The 18,355-nt window shown below is 33.0% G+C and overlaps 1 protein-coding gene across 7 annotated transcripts in view; it reads left to right on the forward strand.

Moving 5' to 3' along the window:
• The window catches only part of LOC100797320 (alpha,alpha-trehalose-phosphate synthase [UDP-forming] 1), a 34,658-nt gene extending 21,569 nt beyond the window's left edge, over positions 1-13,089 (forward strand). For all 7 annotated transcript variants that reach the window (XM_041010114.1, XM_006597909.4, XM_006597908.4 and 4 more), the window contains 16 exons: positions 1,120-1,217; positions 1,522-1,910; positions 3,115-3,229; positions 3,446-3,547; positions 4,872-5,022; positions 5,427-5,515; positions 6,721-6,769; positions 7,774-7,874; positions 8,768-8,955; positions 9,543-9,660; positions 10,608-10,775; positions 10,851-10,973; positions 11,051-11,144; positions 11,227-11,357; positions 11,458-11,556; positions 12,182-13,089. In XM_041010114.1, coding sequence (XP_040866048.1) covers positions 1,120-1,217; positions 1,522-1,910; positions 3,115-3,229; positions 3,446-3,547; positions 4,872-5,022; positions 5,427-5,515; positions 6,721-6,769; positions 7,774-7,874; positions 8,768-8,955; positions 9,543-9,660; positions 10,608-10,775; positions 10,851-10,973; positions 11,051-11,144; positions 11,227-11,357; positions 11,458-11,556; positions 12,182-12,580 — 2,414 coding nt within the window. In that variant the 3' untranslated portion in view covers positions 12,581-13,089. The remainder of the gene's footprint in view (positions 1-1,119; positions 1,218-1,521; positions 1,911-3,114; positions 3,230-3,445; positions 3,548-4,871; positions 5,023-5,426; positions 5,516-6,720; positions 6,770-7,773; positions 7,875-8,767; positions 8,956-9,542; positions 9,661-10,607; positions 10,776-10,850; positions 10,974-11,050; positions 11,145-11,226; positions 11,358-11,457; positions 11,557-12,181) is intronic.
• Positions 13,090-18,355: the final 5,266 nt, after the last annotated feature.

The raw sequence follows: 18,355 nt of genomic DNA on the forward strand, positions 1-18,355 counted from the left end.
TGTGTCTTTGATTAACAAGATCCTTTGTGTTTATCTTTCTTTGTGACAACATTTTATACAACTATACAATTTTGTTTATATCTTTTCTACGGCATTATTAATTATATAAATGTTATTTATACAATAATTTATATATTAGGTAGATAAGAGAATTAAGTGGCATGTTGGGTAGGGAGACCAAGCTCGATTCTGGTTAGATAATTGGGGGATGAATTTACTTTTGCGGACAAATATTCTAGACTATTTCTCATTTCCTTATAACAAAATGAGAAGATTCTTAATATAGGGATTTGAATATGTATCACACAATATTTTGGATGTTTATACTTTTCTCAATTTCTTTTTCTCTCAATTATAAAATTTGTTGTACATACGAATAACACTTTTTTTATATGGGTATGTGTTGATAAAAATTTTCATATGTACTTTAAGTAGAAAAAATAAATAAAAAGTGATATAAACTTCCTCGTAAATTAAAATTAATTTATTTATAAGTTAAAAATAATCTTTTAAAGAAATTAATATGAAATAATTTTTACAAATTAACTTATTGTATAAGTCAATTTTAATTTATGACAAATTTTACTTCATTTTTAGGTTATGGGGGGTATATATAACATTTTTCAGAAGTTTAATCCTTTTGTGTTTTCTCTTCCGAAACGTGTGCTGCGGCTTTTTTCAATGGGTAGCTATATACACCTTGAGTGTGGTTGGTGGTGTAACTGTAACATCTATTTTGTCTGCTCCCATGTTTTGTTTTTATTTTCCAATAGTTTGGAAAAAAATTATACGGAGCTTATTTGAGTGTGAAATTTATTTGAACTTGCTATAGATATGGCTTTTAAAATAATTGTTATAAAACTTAAGATACTTAGTATATGACAATTTGTAGATGGAGGATAGGATGATATTATTTTATATTGTTAATATATTTTAATTATATTCTAAAAGTGATTTATAAATTATAACCTTTATATATGTTTTTATAAATTTTATTTCGATGAGATTTTAGAAAAAAATTATTAAAATAAGTTATGTGTGGCAAGGTCTGACATGAGTGTATAATTGAGCTAATAACTCGGTTGATATTCTCTAACATGAGTATGTTGTTTAACAAAGGTGTGAAGGAGTTTGAGGCAAAGTGGATAGGTTGGGCCGGTGTGAACGTGCCAGATGAGATTGGACAGAAGGCACTTACTAAAGCCTTGGCTGAAAAGGTTTGTCCTTAAATACCTTTTTGCATTTATTTTTTGAATTACAGTAACATTTGTGTAAAGTATCTTTTAGTTAATTAGTATTTATCTTTAGTGTGAGGCCTTTTGTCCTAATTATTTTTTTTTCATTCACAAAAAGTTCAATATGAGATCTTATTTAAACATTTTTGTATACCCTTTGCAATTATTAGTATGCCACATGTTCCCCTATGTTGTTTCCACGGTGTATTGCAATTTTTGGAAGAAAATGCGGTAAATAGTTTATGAAAATTGCTGTGCTTGTCTTGATAGCATATCTGTGTTGCAGAGGTGTATTCCTGTATTTCTTGATGAAGAGATCGTTCATCAATATTACAATGGCTATTGCAACAACATATTGTGGCCACTTTTCCACTACCTTGGACTTCCACAAGAAGACCGCCTTGCCACCACACGCAGTTTTCAGTCTCAGTTTGAGGCGTATGAGAAAGCAAATCAGATGTTTGCTGATGTTGTGAACCGGCACTATGAAGAGGGTGATGTTGTTTGGTGTCATGATTACCATCTTATGTTCCTTCCCAAATGCTTAAAGACACATAACAAGAAAATGAAAGTTGGATGGTTTCTCCACACCCCTTTTCCATCTTCTGAAATTCACAGGACACTGCCGTCTCGTTCGGAGCTCCTGCATTCCGTTCTTGCCGCCGATTTAGTTGGGTAAGTCTCAAAATGCTCCTCCACTTAGCAGTAAGGCTTTCATATCATTATTTTAAATTTCATATGGGTACCTGCATTTTTGTAATAAAATTGTTTCACGGGAGTGTTCGACAATTTGGGTGGTTATACAGTATGCTATGCATTAGATTCTTCCTATAAAAGTTTACCAAGTATGCATTGACTGTTTGGGCAAGTTGTAATAAACCATTAGTTAAGTATACCAAGTGCATTGATTTGGCTGGCAAAACTGCCCTTTTTTTTTATTATTATCAGCAAATGATACTCGTTAGTATTGTTAGTTTTTGTTAGCGGGAGATTCTAACCCGTGACCTCTCCCTCCTTGTCTTCTCCCTTCACCACTAGACCAACCTTATATCTCCAGACAAAACTGCTATTGATAGGAAATCCAGTTTCCTGAACTAATGTGTTATATATGTTTGGTGCTGTGTCAGTACATCTTGTTTGTAAAGAAGGGGACTTGATGTCCTGCTGCTTTTGACCCTGGCAAATATTGTCAATAACCTTCCAGCTTCTGTGTATCTATTATTCTATTTCATAAATGCATATTTGGAGAATATAAACATTATTAAATTTTTGAAATTTTCATGAAACTAGACAATCTTAAACAATTTCCTTTCCCACTAATCAGCTCATACACAAACATAAAACTAGCAACTGCAGTCACCTGACTGTAAACCCAATTTGTGTGGATAAAAATATTGACTACTGTCTAAATGTTATCAGTTTCCTTGAGGGATGATGGAAAAACAACTGGTCAAAGTGACTGCAAATCATTGGATTGAAAAGAGTTGATAGTCCTGGTAGTGAATATAGATGACCATGCCTATGAGTTTGAATGGAAATGAGAGTCTTACACAATCCAATAAAAGCATAACACAAGAAACAGAATACAAATGAATACATGCCACTAAGTTAAAGTGATAATATTTCATGATAAAATTTTAATAATATTTGAACTGTTGAGAGTATTATTACCTATGTATTAATCAAGCAAATGGTGAAGGTATGCTGCTATAATTGAAGTTGATTCTGCAAACATTTCCTATTTAGTTTGACAATATATTTCTTTTAGGTTCTTACCTTGCAATTTTCTCCGTTTATATATTGTCTTCTTTGGTTTAATCATTTTCATTTTTCTATCATTCTTGTTTTGATTTGGTTTGGTGTAAATTTTCTTGTGCAGTTTTCACACCTATGATTATGCAAGACATTTTGTTAGTGCTTGTACTCGCATCCTTGGACTTGAAGGTACACCTTACGGGGTTGAGTATCAAGGGAAGCTAACTCGAGTTGCTGCAGTACGTGCCACGTAATTTGTGTGCATGCTCAATCTTGCTTGGTCATTTGAACCGTTGTTTAATAATTTTGCTCCAAACTTTTTCCTATTAAGGGAGGACAGAAAAAGAAAAAAGAAACATTTTTATATGAAACTTCTCATTTCAAGATTTAACCAATTGCAATGTTGAACTTAAAATTAAAATTGCTTATTTGATTCTGTTCCCCTTGAATGTCAGTTTCCAATTGGGATAGACTCAGAACGATTTATACGTGCTCTTGACCTTCCTCCAGTACAAGATCACATCAAAGAACTACAAGAAAGATTTAAAGGCAGAAAGGTGCTTCTTTAACTTTGTAGCAAACACTTCTTTATATCTTGCAACTTATTTTACTTGTTCTTATGAATTTTGGAATTGTTTTAGATTTATGGTTCTTGCTTTTCAGTATTTTATTATTAAGGGTTTTATTCTTATTTTTACTATGTGAAAGGCTTTTAAGGATTGCCAAGATAAAATTTAGATGATGCGGATGAAAACATAAAAGATGGAAAGAGAAGAAAACTGGTGTTAAAAACACTGAAACTATTGCTGGCCACTATGAGCAGTCATCTTTATAATATTTTGTCATCATCAAAGCATGGGAAAATTGTATAGAATTCCCTTTCTCTTATACCGTGCAAATTACTCCCACAATTACGATCACTCTTTAACTATACCTCCAACTTACTAGTCTATCCTTTACTAACCAATGGTAGGATCTATTTTTTATATTCTGTACCTTAATTTCTGAAATATCTTAATAAAATTTTAAATTTCACTGGTTGATTTTGGGAAACAAATTTTAGGTTTGCATTGCAGGGGTTGCTTTAGTTGTTCCTCTTTTAACAATATCAAAGAAAAAAATGATTTTGGGGTAAGAAATTAAGCATATAAATCTTTTGCTTCTTCAAATTTTTTTATTCTTAAAAGAAAACTCATGTTCTTATTGTTAATTTTGGAGGGCTGCCTGATAGTCTTGGCATATAATCTTCTGTAATGTCTTTCAGGTCCTTCTTCAAATCTATATGTCTGTAGAAAGCTGCATTATTGTCTTTCATGAGCTTCATGTTGGCTTATAGCCTTAGGAAAGTCGGTCATTGACATGATATCAAAGACTCTGTCACCAAGTGGTCAAGAGTTTAATACTTGGCCCTGCATTCTTCTCTAAAAAGGGTTGAGTTTCAGCTCCAATGGCCTTATGCATTGTCAAACTCCATGCTTTTGGCCAAAAGGCGTCTTGCATGAGGGGGCATGTTACATTTAAATCTATTCATGAACACCTAATAGCTTAAGCTTTTAGGAAGAGTTTGTCATTATAGGGCAATCAAAGCATTTACCATGCTATCACTGTGTGATACTAATATTGAATTATTTTATTTTTAATTTGCTTAGAAAATATTACTTTTTTTTTAATAAATATCACATTCTTCTAGTAATGGGGCACTTAATTTGGGTCTGGCCTAGTGAAGATGTTGCTTTCAGCATTTCACTGTATAAGTTGTATTTTTTTGGTATGCAGTGCCATGAGTCCATGACAACCACTTTTCTTTTCTTTTTCAATCGAAGTGCTTATTTGATTTGATTCTATTGATTGAATTATCACAACCTTTTCCTGCCTTGACAGGTAATGTTAGGTGTTGATCGCCTTGATATGATTAAAGGAATCCCTCAGAAAATTCTAGCATTTGAAAAATTTTTGGAGGAAAATGCTTATTGGCGTGATAAAGTTGTTTTGCTTCAAATTGCTGTCCCGACAAGAACAGATGTTCCTGAGTGTATGCTACTCACATTATTTTTATTTTTTCTTGTGGCTTCTTTTGTATAGTTGCCTTCAAAATAGGCTCCTAACTTTCAATTTTCCTTTTGTTTTCTACCAATCAAAGATTATGTCTTTAAAAAATACAAGGAAGTTGTAATTTCTTTCAAAAATAAAGTAAGTTATAATGTTTTCTATTTTACTCTTATTTGTACTTGTACTTGCTAGAATCTTATGTTGGACAAGAAGAATTTGTTTTGTTGTACTTTAAGGTGCTATCATCAATGGGAATCATTTCAGAGATATATTGTACATTAGAGTAGTATATATACTGCAGTGTTTGGTTACGTACATTTTGGATTATGGTCTTATTTTTCATTTCGGAATCATGACTGATTGATTTTATTTCTTGCATATTTATAGATCAAAAGCTTACAAGCCAGGTTCATGAAATAGTTGGTCGAATCAACGGAAGATTTGGAACATTGACTGCTGTTCCTATACATCACTTGGTGAGTATTATACGAATGCTGACTCAGCGTCACAAACAATTCAAGGACACACTCTTTTCTTTTTCCCTTGAGTGATCTAATTCATTAATCCTGCTTGTGCATAATTTTGTTAGTTTCTTTCATTCTATGTTTATCCTAACTCCTTTGTGATGGGTGAAAAGGGAGCTATCGATTTTTGGAGAAGGAAAATCAGAAGTCACATTAACTTGCTTATGAAACAAAAGGATACATTGAAGGAATGAAAATAAAGAAAATTTTAGATGCATCAAAAACAATCTCTGAAAAAAGTGGACAGAAAAATAAAATCACACACACACACATCTTATACAGCGTCCTATGTTACACAACTATCCTTCCTAAAATGCCATCACAATGGCAATTACTGTTGTATATGTAAAATTTGATTTTTTCTTCTTAATTTTTCTTGTCATTTTTATGCAATTAAATAGGAGAGGGAAAATAAAGAGGGAGGGGGGGGGGGGGTGTTGGTCTGGATTCTATTTTACTCCATTTTTCATAATTTAAAAGACCAAAAAAAATTCAAATAAAACACCCTTAAATTTTGTACTTACTGATTTTCATGCCTTTGTCCTAGAATTTTTCCTTCAAGCTTGGTTCTCAATAAAACAAATGTAGAAATTGTTAAAACAACATATGAATTGAGGGATCTTTTCCTATGTGGGACGACCACAAAAGATGTATCTGCATGAAACTCATGTGAATCAGCAGCACAAAATTTTTGGTTGACTTCACAAAAATTCACAAAATTGACATGAATTTTCTGACTTGAAAACAATTGAAACTGTTAAAATTAGAGAATAGTCATTTTGATATGAATATTGAAACAAGATTTAAGATTCCTATTGTTGTTGACTTAAAATTAAACATGCTTATGTCTTATTGGGAAAAGGAAGAGTAAGGTCAAGTTAATCACAGTCACAGATGATAAAACAAATTGGTTATATGCCCAGCTTTTCTTTTTCCTTTAGTATAAAGTTAGCAGCGAGAGAGGATTTAGAGGTTTTATTCATGAATATGAATGTCGAATGTTATACTGGTCATGATATCATATATAAATGAGATTCAATATTTTTATATGATTATTCTAATGATTGACCATTAGTTTACATCTGTTCTTAATATTAATATTATATTGGCTGAAGAATTTCCTATTCTTGATAATCTAACAATTTTTGTCTCTACAGGATCGCTCACTTGACTTTCATGCACTATGTGCTTTGTATGCTGTTACGGGTAAATTTGTGTTTTTACATTTTTTTTTTTAATTTGACCAAACTATTCGGTGAATAATTTTTTTGTAAAATTGCCAGTTGTCAGCATATACCAATTTATTATTTATTTCATTTAAAATTCTATATTTAAAGGTGAAAGTTCTTTTTCAGCGTACATCTAGAAATGGCTCTTAAAGCCTTTTGTATGTTATGAAATTAAAGGGGAAATCTTGGGGATCAGGTTTTTACTTCTTTTGTTTTACTCTGAAATGTTGTATACATTTTTCTACCCTTTCTTTGTTAATTATGTATAAATTTGTCCGGCACACGAAAATGTAAAGGGTTGGAAATTGCTTCAAGATAGGTTGCTCATGCTCTAGCATCCAATCTGCAGCCCGTGTATTACCTAATAGTCTTAAAATCCGCTTGCTTCTTTGAAGCATCCATAATATAATGTGCTTCTTGTCTTGATTAGCATCAATGTACTTTTTCTAATTAATAAAATGCAATTTTCACTTAGTCATGATGTTTCCTATTCACTTATTGACATTTAGTTATGCTTATATGTTTTATAAAAAGGCAACAATTTTAACATTTTTAGTTGCTGCTAGCCTTTGATGCCTTATTTGCAAAATCAGAAAACAAAATGTTTCATGCAAATAACCATACAAGAGATGTAAGCCATTTTTAATGATTCAAACGACACACATGCCAAATTTACTATCAAAGACTTGTTTCCAAGTTTATTTATCTTATATCTACATGCAGTAGTGCTGAAAAATTTAATGCATTTTGTGTGAAATGAACTCTAGCATTAAGACAAATTGGGACTATTATGTTGGGGAAAGGTGAAAGCATGTTCAATGTGTCTAGGACACATCCTCATGTATGTTATACTTACTTCATTACACATTTTCTTGAATTCTTTATTGTCTTTGGAGCATTAAATTTTATTTCTGATAATCAGTTTATTATATTGTAAGTTTTCTGCTAATTTTTTATTTATACTCCTTATTTCTTACCCAGATGTAGCACTAGTCACATCTTTGAGGGATGGAATGAATCTTGTCAGCTATGAATTTGTGGCCTGCCAGGAGAAAAAGAAAGGGGTTCTCATTCTTAGTGAAGTAATTATGGAAACTTGTTTTTATTTCAATTTATCAATTCAGGCTATGTTAAAGTTGAGTTATTGTATAATAAGAGAATAGATTCAAAAATTGGAAAAGTTGCTCCTGAAAAAACTGTGTACAATGCTCCATTTTAGAGATATAAGACTGATGCTAAGTCTTGACAGTTGAGCTTTCAGGAGAGTTAGTTCTAGACATGGTATGAGTGCCACTATGACCAAGTGATAAAGATTTGAATCCGTACTACCTCACTACTTACATTTTTCCAAACAGAAATTGAATTTACCCACATGGTAGAATGAGTCTGTGTGTTGTCCATGCTTCAAGTCCGAAAAGGGACTTCTGTGAGGGATTGTATAAGAGCTATAAAATCAATCTTGAGTCTTGCCTAGCAGCTTAAGCTTTCAGAAGAATTAATCCATGACACCCAAACAGTCATGACAAGTGATAACCCTCTCCAAGAGGAAAATGAATTCAAAATTTGCTTCTAACTTCAGTTATCATTTAGGTTGTTGAAAATAACTATTTCAGGGAGAAGAGTGAAACACCAGAGAAGAAATTTGATCGGTATTATAGTGTCTGTTTGATATGCCATCATACCATCATAATCAAAGTATCACATCAATTTTTTTTTACTTCAAATATTGAGCTTCTTACACTACAACTCTTCACTGTGCTTAAACTTTTACCATTTAATGTGGTTTGAATTCATGATAGGTATCAATGTTTCATTTCTTTATCCCTGTCTATATCATAGATTTATATAGTTCCCATCTTGGTTTATAGATAGCTTTCATGTGTCATATGGATAAATTATTCATTTCATATTGATTTTTGTAACTAGATATGTATTATGTTGATCTGATGCCTGATATTTGGTATGCTGCTTGTAGTTTGCTGGTGCAGCACAATCTCTTGGTGCCGGGGCAATTCTTGTCAATCCTTGGAACATTACAGAAGTTGCTGCTGCAATTGCTCGGGCTCTTAATATGCCATCTGCTGAAAGAGAAAAGAGACATAAGCATAATTTTAATCATGTAATATCTCATACTGCTCAAGAATGGGCAGGAACTTTCGTAAGGTATGCATACTAGTATCTAGATTTTGTTGATCTGTGCCCTAAAATCAGAGGTAAAGGAATAAAAATAGCATTTGTTACGTATCCTAATTACTCAAAGAAGAAAATATTAAACATTCTTTTTATATTTCAAAATGTTAAATACTTAATAGAATTCGTTTAATAGCTTCTTTCTTCTCCTTCTTAAGAAAACCCTTGGTATTTAGAATACATTTCTTATTTCTTAGGAGTATGTCATTTATAATGGATGTAAGTCATCCTTTCAGAGTGTGAAACTTTCAAGAGTCTAGAATTTAGACTACGAACCTTTTGTAATTCTGATGGTTGTCTGTAAATCTATTCACATCTTTTTGCCTTAACCATGCTTTATCATGAAGCTTCTGTTTCCTGCGATAAGTTTGCAAAGCTATGAAGATTTAACCATGCTTAATTATGATGGTTATTTTTGTTACATCTGTACTTTAGGAATAGTAAAAACACATGGTGATTTGTGATTGAAATTTATCAACTAAAATATGCTAGTAAATAATACATTCTTGCTTTGATTTTTAGCAGAGATCCACATATGATGAATCTTTGAATATTTGCAGTGAACTAAATGATACTGTTATTGAGGCACAACTAAGGACAAGACAAGTTCCACCTCGGCTTCCAACCAAGACTGCAATTGAAAGTTATCAGCAGTCAACTAATCGACTGCTCATTTTGGTATGCTGTCTCACAATGAAGCTCGAGACTTCTCTGAATACATCTTTCTGTTTCCTTGTCTTTTACTCCTTATCTGAGTTCTTTCTACAGGATACTGCTTCATTTCTGAATAGATATAGTGAAATCTAGAGTGCAACTGAACAGGACTAAGATATTTTGATAGCTGAAGATCCAATCACACTGCTTCGTTTCTAGGGGTAGTTAGGTTAATTGTTAGTTAGTTATGATTCTATTCTAGAATATGTGGCTAGTGCTTTGGAAGAACTTGTAGTTTTCCAAAGCCAACAAGAATTACCTCCTGCGAGAAGACATGAATATGCAATTCAACTAAAGGAGGTAGCTTAAATACCCAACTGGATACCATAAAGGTATCTTCATTATCAAAAAAGCATAAATTGAAAAGTTGGTCTAAAAGAAGGATGGAGTTTTTGTGTAGATTACAGGGCCTTGAATCAACTTACAGTACCAAATAAATTCCGTGTTTTCGAAGCTGGATTTGAAGTCTGGGTACCATTAAATCAGAATGAGGGAGGAAGATATAGAATAAACAGCATTCTGGACACACAAGGGGCATTATGAATTCCTTGTTATACCCTTTGGCTTGACCAATGCCAGCCTCACCTTTTTATGAATGATGTGGTAAAACCATTTTTAGGTGTGTGCTTGTCTTGTCTAAATGAAGGCTCATGAGTGCTTTATGTCTAACAAATGTAATATATGTGAGTGTCTATGTTGTATTTACACTTTACAATGTCATAAGGCTTTCTCACAGTGATCTTTAATTCCAAAATTTGAGTCCACAACCCCTAAAGCAAAACCGTTATCATTCAAAAACTGGATCATTTTGGGTTTTTACAATGTTACACTGGCCTAGCATTGGTTTACGTTTATAAAATGTGTTAACAAATTTTGTATTGATGTTCTCTTTCGACACTATACACAAACAGGGATTCAGTGGAACTTTAACAGAACCAGTTGAGAAAACAGGTGATCAAATTAAAGAAATGGAACTGAAGGTTCATCCAAAATTGAGACAACCTTTGACAGCACTATGCAGTGATCCAAATACCACAGTTGTTGTGCTCAGTGGAAGCGGTAGACAAGTCCTAGATGATGTAATTCTTGCCACATCACTTCCTTTCTTCGTAAAATATTTTATCAGTCCACTTTTAACATATTTCCTATAACAGAACTTCAAAGAATACGACATGTGGTTGGCAGCTGAGAATGGAATGTTTTTACATCCTTCAAAGGGTGAGTGGATGACTACAATGCCAGAGCATCTGAATATGGAATGGGTTGATAGTGTGAAGGTACTCAATTTGAAGTTTCAATTTGTTTGATGTCCTTTCTTGCGTTATTGACTTACCTTTCCGGTCTTGCATTTCAGCATGTTTTTGAGTACTTCACAGAAAGAACACCTCGGTCACATTTTGTTTTTGAAGAAAGGGAAACTTCACTTGTATGGAATTACAAATATTCAGGTGCTTATTAAATTGTTCTTATGGAGATTTTTTCATTTTTTTGGCTGTCTTTTTTTATTACTGATCCTGTGATCTCTACCAGATGTTGAGTTTGGAAAACTTCAAGCAAGGGACATGCTGCAGCATCTCTGGACAGGTCCAATTTCTAATGCATCAGTTGAAGTTGTTCAAGGGAGCCGATCCGTTGAGGTGCGAGCTGTTGGTGTTACAAAGGTGACCTCTTGTTTCCAATAATTGACCTCTCAGTTATATTTTCACTTGAAAATTTTTCATACATATTTAAATGTCTACACCACATTCCTTTTCTAATCAGGGAGCAGCCATTGACCGCATCTTGGGTGAGATAGTGCACAGTAAGTCCATGACATCACCAATTGATTATGTTCTTTGCATAGGACATTTTCTGGGGAAGGTAAATTGAATTTTCCTGCATCGATAATATGTTTGGAATATTGTTTTTATTTTATTGTTTCTCATGTTTTTGTATTGTTTTGATCATGTTGTAAATTTTCTCATATAACATGAATAATGTCTAGCATCTGCTTGCTCATTTATTATTATTATTAAGCTGTATGTTGCACAATTTTTTCTTTGGGAGAAAAAGGAAGTTTAAGGCTTAAACTGTGAATATTGGAGGATAAAATTCAAAAAAGTTTTTCTGTAGTAGTAGTGGACATTTTTTTAGAGAGACATGTTAGCAACACGCTTTGATATACTCTTTCGAATACATTCCATTATTTATTGAAATATATTGGATTTTTTAAATTTTTGTTGGTTTCACTACTTATTTAGTGAGTGTCTTTTCTGTGATTCTGTAATTTTTAATAAATTTTAACCAATAATCAAGTGTGTTAGCGAATGTGTTGCTAACCCTTTCCTTGTTTCACTCTTTGCAACAAATTGCAAGGATATTTTAAAAAATTATATAAACTACTGTACAGTTGATTATTATTTTAATTGCATAAATTTTTTGTTACTTTGAATTACATAGTTAAATACTTTGGAGCAACCGAATTTAACATTATTAATCGTAACAGGATGAGGATCTGTATTCATTTTTTGAGCCGGATCTTCCCTCAATTGGTGTGGGTCTTCCTCGAAGCAAGGTAACAACTGATGGAGTTAAGTTTCCTGTTGAGAGGAAACCATCTTTGAATGTTCCAGCTACTAAGAGTGGACCAAAATCATTTCCAAATAAGGCACAACGATCAGTGTCAAATTCTGAGAAGAAAACAAATAACCATATATGCAGTACACCACGAAGGCCAGCGCCCGAAAAGGAATCATGGAACGTGCTTGACCTTAAGAAAGAGAATTACTTCTCTTGTGCTATTGGACGAACAAGAACAAATGCTCGGTATATACTCGATTCATCAGACGATGTCGTTTCGTTTCTGAAGGAACTAGCAGTTGCTTCTTCCCGCCTTTACCACTGAGTCTAAATACTGTGCCTTGGCAAAGGGAGAATTCGGCCGAGCTGGATTCACTGGAGTCACTTTTTCACGCATTCATGTATTCAGTGTATTTGTAACTGTTGGATGAAAATTGAACTGCTGATATCTCGAATAAGTTTTTCAAATTAGACTGCTTATAAAATGACATCTTCATCCAACAGTTCCAAGTTGTTGAATGCATAAATGCGGGAAAAGAGTGAATCCGAATCCGAATTCGGCTCACCCTTCACTCCCATTACAGAAGACTACTTCTAACTTCTACAATACGAGTGTGGAAACGAGAATAAAGTTATGAAAGAAAGAAACAAATATATAGAAGATCGATGGTGATCTATATTTGGAAGATAAAGAAAGAATGTAAGGCTTTCTATAGTCCAACTAAGTCTTGTATAATAGTGCTTCATTTGGTTATCTTTCTTTTCTGCACAAGGCTGTTACCTTTCAGAAACACCCAATTGAGTTATCAAATTTATTAAACGGTTGATAAATAATCATTTTAATGGTGTGCATAGGAAGTTTTGTATGGCTGTGAACTGTGACTGTAGCATTATTTTTCCTTATAATTTTAGCTTGTTTTTTTTTTTTTGCCAATAATAATATCAACAGTTTATAATACTCCATATAGTAGCCTAGGGCAGTGCTTGAGTAATAGCCATTTACTTCCCCCAAATTGAGTACTAGATTACTTGTACGCGGGTTTATAAATATAATATTATTTTGATTTAAACATGTTTTGTCGAGTTTTGATTTCTTTTACGGAAAAAAATATTTAGCTAACTTAAACTTTACTCCTATTACAAATAAACACTCTTAAGTTTTAATTTTATCTCAACTGATCTTTAAACTTTCTCTTTTTGTAAATAGACACTATGAACTTCAATTTCATTTAAATCAATCCTTAAACTTTACCTATTTTGCACACCTAAATTTTAATTTTCTCTCAATTAATTCTTATAATTTGCCCCTTTCATAAATAATCTCTTATATTAAATTGGAGTTAAATTACTAACAAAAAATTTCAGCAGTTTGTTTATTTAATCCAAATTATTTATTAGTTTTATTTTTATAAATCACATTTTCAAACATTAAAAAGTATATATTTTTCTTTATTAATGCCATTATTTCCCTTATATATATATATATATTATAAATAATCAAGAATATGGAAAATTGAGTTGCAACAAACAAATAATGAATGATTAACATTTAAGATAAATTACTTGAATTTTTTTTATAAAAAGGATACTTTTTAAAAATCAATTGAAATGAAATCAAAGTTTAAGATCTCTATTTACAAAATAGTTAAAGTTGAAGTATCAATAATAATAAATTTAAAATTCATGGTGTCTATTTTCTAAAGAAAAAAAGTTTCAGAATTAATTGGGATAAAATTAAAGTTTAGAATATCTATTTATAAAATGAATAAAGTTTAGGATGACTCAATACTCTTTTTCTCCTTTTATATAAAGTATTTTTTTAGTTTTTTTTTCCCAAAATTATCAAATCACTGTTATTGGTCTTTACTATAATGTGATACACATTAACTGCTTAAGTCTTTAATGGAAGGTTAATTGGTCATCTAAATTTTTTTATTGATACTTAAAATAGATGTTATTTATTAACCTTAAGAGTGCGTTTGGATAGAGAATTTTAATTGAGAAGATTAATTTATCAGAGAATTTAAATTTTTGTGATCTAAAATTCATTGTTTGGATATTTTTTTTATGAACTTAAATTTTTGGAATTTTAAAATAAAATTTTAAACAACTAAAAATGTGAAATTTCAATTTCCTTCTAAAAGGTGAGAAATTGAAATTCTCTTCTTGATATAAGAATATTCTAAAATATTGGCATATTTCTTTTATAACCTTCATGCTCTCTTCCACCTGAAAGTTCCCGAAATCTTGTTCTCGAACTCGTAACTCTTTCCTCACGTCGATGATTCTCTTCTTCAAGAAATACTGTTTGAGCTCGTGTGTCGCAACGTGCCCTTTTGCGGGCGAGCGAAGGCGAGGCTCACGGGTGCGCTTTCCAAATGAGGAAAGATGCGCGGAGTCGCCACCAACGTTTATTTGTGGAAAACGTCAAAAAAACCGAAGGAAACCGGTCAAAATGAAAATTCTAAGTTTGGGAGTTGTATTTACGTTTGAGGAAGGTATTAGCACCTCTCACGTTTGTCTCAAAGGACAACAACCTATTTTTTAGAATTGTGGAAGTTGTGTTACCTTAACTTTATTTCTTTATTTTTTGAGGTCGACAAAAGCGGGGCTTTTGCTCCTACGTACCCTCCTTTGGAGAGGAAATCAGACCTACGTAGTTCTTTCTCATGCGTGAATCAAGTGATTCTTTTTACTTGAAAGGTGATCATTTTAAGGCATTGGACCTTAAAAATGATCCATTTTACTTGGTAAGAAACTGAAATGATAAACTTTCAAAATCCTATTTTTTGTGGACGAGCTTGACTAGGCGAGTTGATTTTAGCCTTAGTTTCAATTTAGTTTATTAGTCAATTCAATTAAGAATGAGAAATCCCAAAGAGAAAACGTCTGATTGATTTTTTCGCTTTATTTTACTAAAAGGTATTTTTTGATTATTATATTATTATTTTACCTCTTTTTTGATTTCCAACTTGGTTACGGCACGACCGAACGGTCGGAATTCATTTTAACCAAAATTAACGGATGATACAATTCAAATGATCGGTGGAAATTTATTTTATTTTTAGATTAAGCGAGAAATGACTTAAATAAATGACTTAAGCACGTCAAAAGGGGGTATAAAAAGCAAATGAAAACGAGAATAAAAATACATGAAACAAAATGTGGACCACCACGGGTACATAGAATGAATTGAAAAACTCGGTTTGAGGTACTTACCCATTGAAGACTGAAGAAAACGAAGAACGAACGATGAATGTCGAAGAACGGTCGAGAATCTTCGCGTAATTACTCACGGAAACGTTACGGAAGCGCCTCGGCTTGGATTTTCTTCACGGAAATAATTTTTCTCAGCAATTTCGAGAGAGGGAGAAGTGCCAAGAAGGCTGAACCCTTTTCTTCTTCACTCCTCCCCCTATTTATAGCAAAATAGGGGAGGAGCTTACCACCCAGCTCGCCCAGGCGAGCAAGATTGCTTCCTCCAGAAGCAACAACCTTCTGGAGGAAAGATCTGGAAGGCCCAAGTGGGCCAGATTGCTATTTGTACCCCCCTTTTTACTAAATGCACCCCCTCTACTTTTTTTGGTAATTCTTTTTCCGTAACGTTACGAAACTTTACGACTTTCGTAACGATACTTATTTTCCTTCCGCAAGGTTACGAATCCTTACGGATTATGTATTTACTCTTTTTTAGCTTTCGAAGAAGTTACGGAAACTCACGGATTGCGCAAAAACACCTCTTTTCGATTTCCGCCACATTACGGAATTTCACAGATCGCGCAAACCTGCTTCCTTTTGATTTCTGACACATCTCGGGACTTTATTTATTGTGCAACAAAGGACGCCAAGTATCTCAAAGCGGCTAACCAAAGGTTGCATGTCATCAAGTAATAATCTCCGGACGAAATTAGGGTATGACATCGTGGAGCATTGATCGGGTGTGGGCGTAGTGGGCCACGTAGAACTTCACCCGCTAGTCAGGGGAGTAGTCGTTGCTATCCATCACGCAGCGGAGGTGCTCGCCGGTGTGAAGGGCTTGGGTCATGCCTAGCGCCGTGTGGTCGGATGTGATGGTGTACATCACCGTGTCCCGGTTCTCCTGCGACTTCCCATGCTACATCAATATTCTTATTTTTGGAACCACATCAACCATATCTTCTCTTTTATTTGCATTCATTTTTTTTTCACCCTCACAATTTTAATTTTTTTTGTCCAAACACAAAATTTTGAAAATAAAAGAATTTCAATTGAAGTATTTGAAATTCTTAGAATTTAAAATTTCTCAATTTTAAATTCCCTCTTCCAAACACACTCTAAATTAAATTTTAGGGATTAAGCATAGTGACTTTAGATTGCGGAGGGATGAAGTCATAGAGATACCCATGTTCATCTTGTCTCGGAAGCTTAAAGCGCTGAAAACATAATTAAAATCATGGATTAAGAGTGTTTTGGGGATGTTTACCTTAGAATAACCAAGGTCGTGGCAAAACTTAGGCAATTCAAAATTCTAATTGGGATACTGAATTAGTGGCTCATCCAAAACTTACAACAGGTTGTCAAACAACAGTTAAAAGAAAAAAGAGTATAGGCTGACATAATATCCACAAATGGATTCAAGAATGCGTAGGCTTCAGACAATTTCATCTAGAAAAAAGTACTCGAATAAAAGACTGAGTGAATACAAATGCAAACCAAATTAAAGATACTAAGCATAAAAAACATTTTGTTCTTTAAGATCAATTGGAAGTTCTTAATGCTTTTCAGGAAACCTTTTGGAAGAAGCTTGTATCAATTGGCAATGTTATTGAGATCGAAACTCTTCTTTCTTTCATAAAATGGCTCGCATTAGGCATGCAACAAAGCAAATGTCTACCCTCCGAAATGGTAATGTCATCCTTGATCTACAACAAGATCTAGAGTAGCTTGTTTTGGATTTTTTCCACAATATTTATGCTTTTGAAAATATTTGCACTCCCAATGATTTGAATGCCAAAACTATCCCAAGACGGGTTGCTAATGATCATAATGCTTTTCTTACTAGCCTTCCCTGTAAGGAGGCACTACTAAAAAAAGGACTTTTTACGACGGTTAATAATTACATTTAACAACGGTTAATAACCGTCATTGTTTAAAATGTCGTTAAAATAAAATTGGTTTTTACGACGGTTATTATAACAACCGTCTTTGAATGTAGGAACCTTTCAAAGACGGTTATTAGTTAATAACCATCTTTGAATGTTGTGTCAGCGTTTAGATTCAAAGACGATTATTAGCTAATAACCGTCTTTGTATGTTATATCAGCGTTTAGATTCAAAGACGGTTATTAGCTAATAACCGTCTTTGTATGCTGTGTCAGCGTTTAGATTCAAAGACGATTATTAACTAATAACCGTCTTTAAATGCTATGTCAGAGGTGACTTTCAAAGACGGTTATTTGCTAATAACCGTCTTTGAACGGTGTGTCAATAATAATCGTCATTGAATGAAGTGTCAGAGTTGACTTTCAAAGACGATTATCAGCATTGTACAACACTACAACTAAGCAAAATAGGTAGAGGGATACAACTAAGCAACATAGGTAGTGGGAGTTTATAGAGTTCAGAGAAGAAATTTGAAGAGAAAAAAAAAATAATCTAGAGGAAAAAATAAAGAAATCAGGTAGACTCAGTCATTTGACTAGATAATTTTATAAGTGATATATGTATCAAATTTAATACACTATGTGCCCAAGATAATATTTACTTGACATGCACAAACAGTAATAATTAAAGCTCCATTTTTGAAGTTTTTTCCCAGTGTACATGCAAGTATCCAATGCAAAGAACCATGAAACAGGGGTCATATCCAAATTCCAAGAAGTTCACCATGCTATGACAATATTATTGTGATATGTTAAAAATAAATACCTTATCTAATTTGCACAACTCCAGCAAAGATAGACATTTATCTTGTATCCAAACAAGAATATACAAATGGAACAACTCTTTTGCGTCTACCCCACCTTTGATAGAACTAAATCAAATGAAAAAAAAGGGGGTATGTACACAGTTATGTTTCTCCATTCTAAATCAGATGTTAGCTTACCAAATCTACCAAGGC

Source organism: Glycine max, chromosome 15 (assembly GCF_000004515.6).
Source record: "Glycine max cultivar Williams 82 chromosome 15, Glycine_max_v4.0, whole genome shotgun sequence".
In the NCBI taxonomy this organism is placed as follows: Eukaryota; Viridiplantae; Streptophyta; class Magnoliopsida; order Fabales; family Fabaceae; genus Glycine; species Glycine max.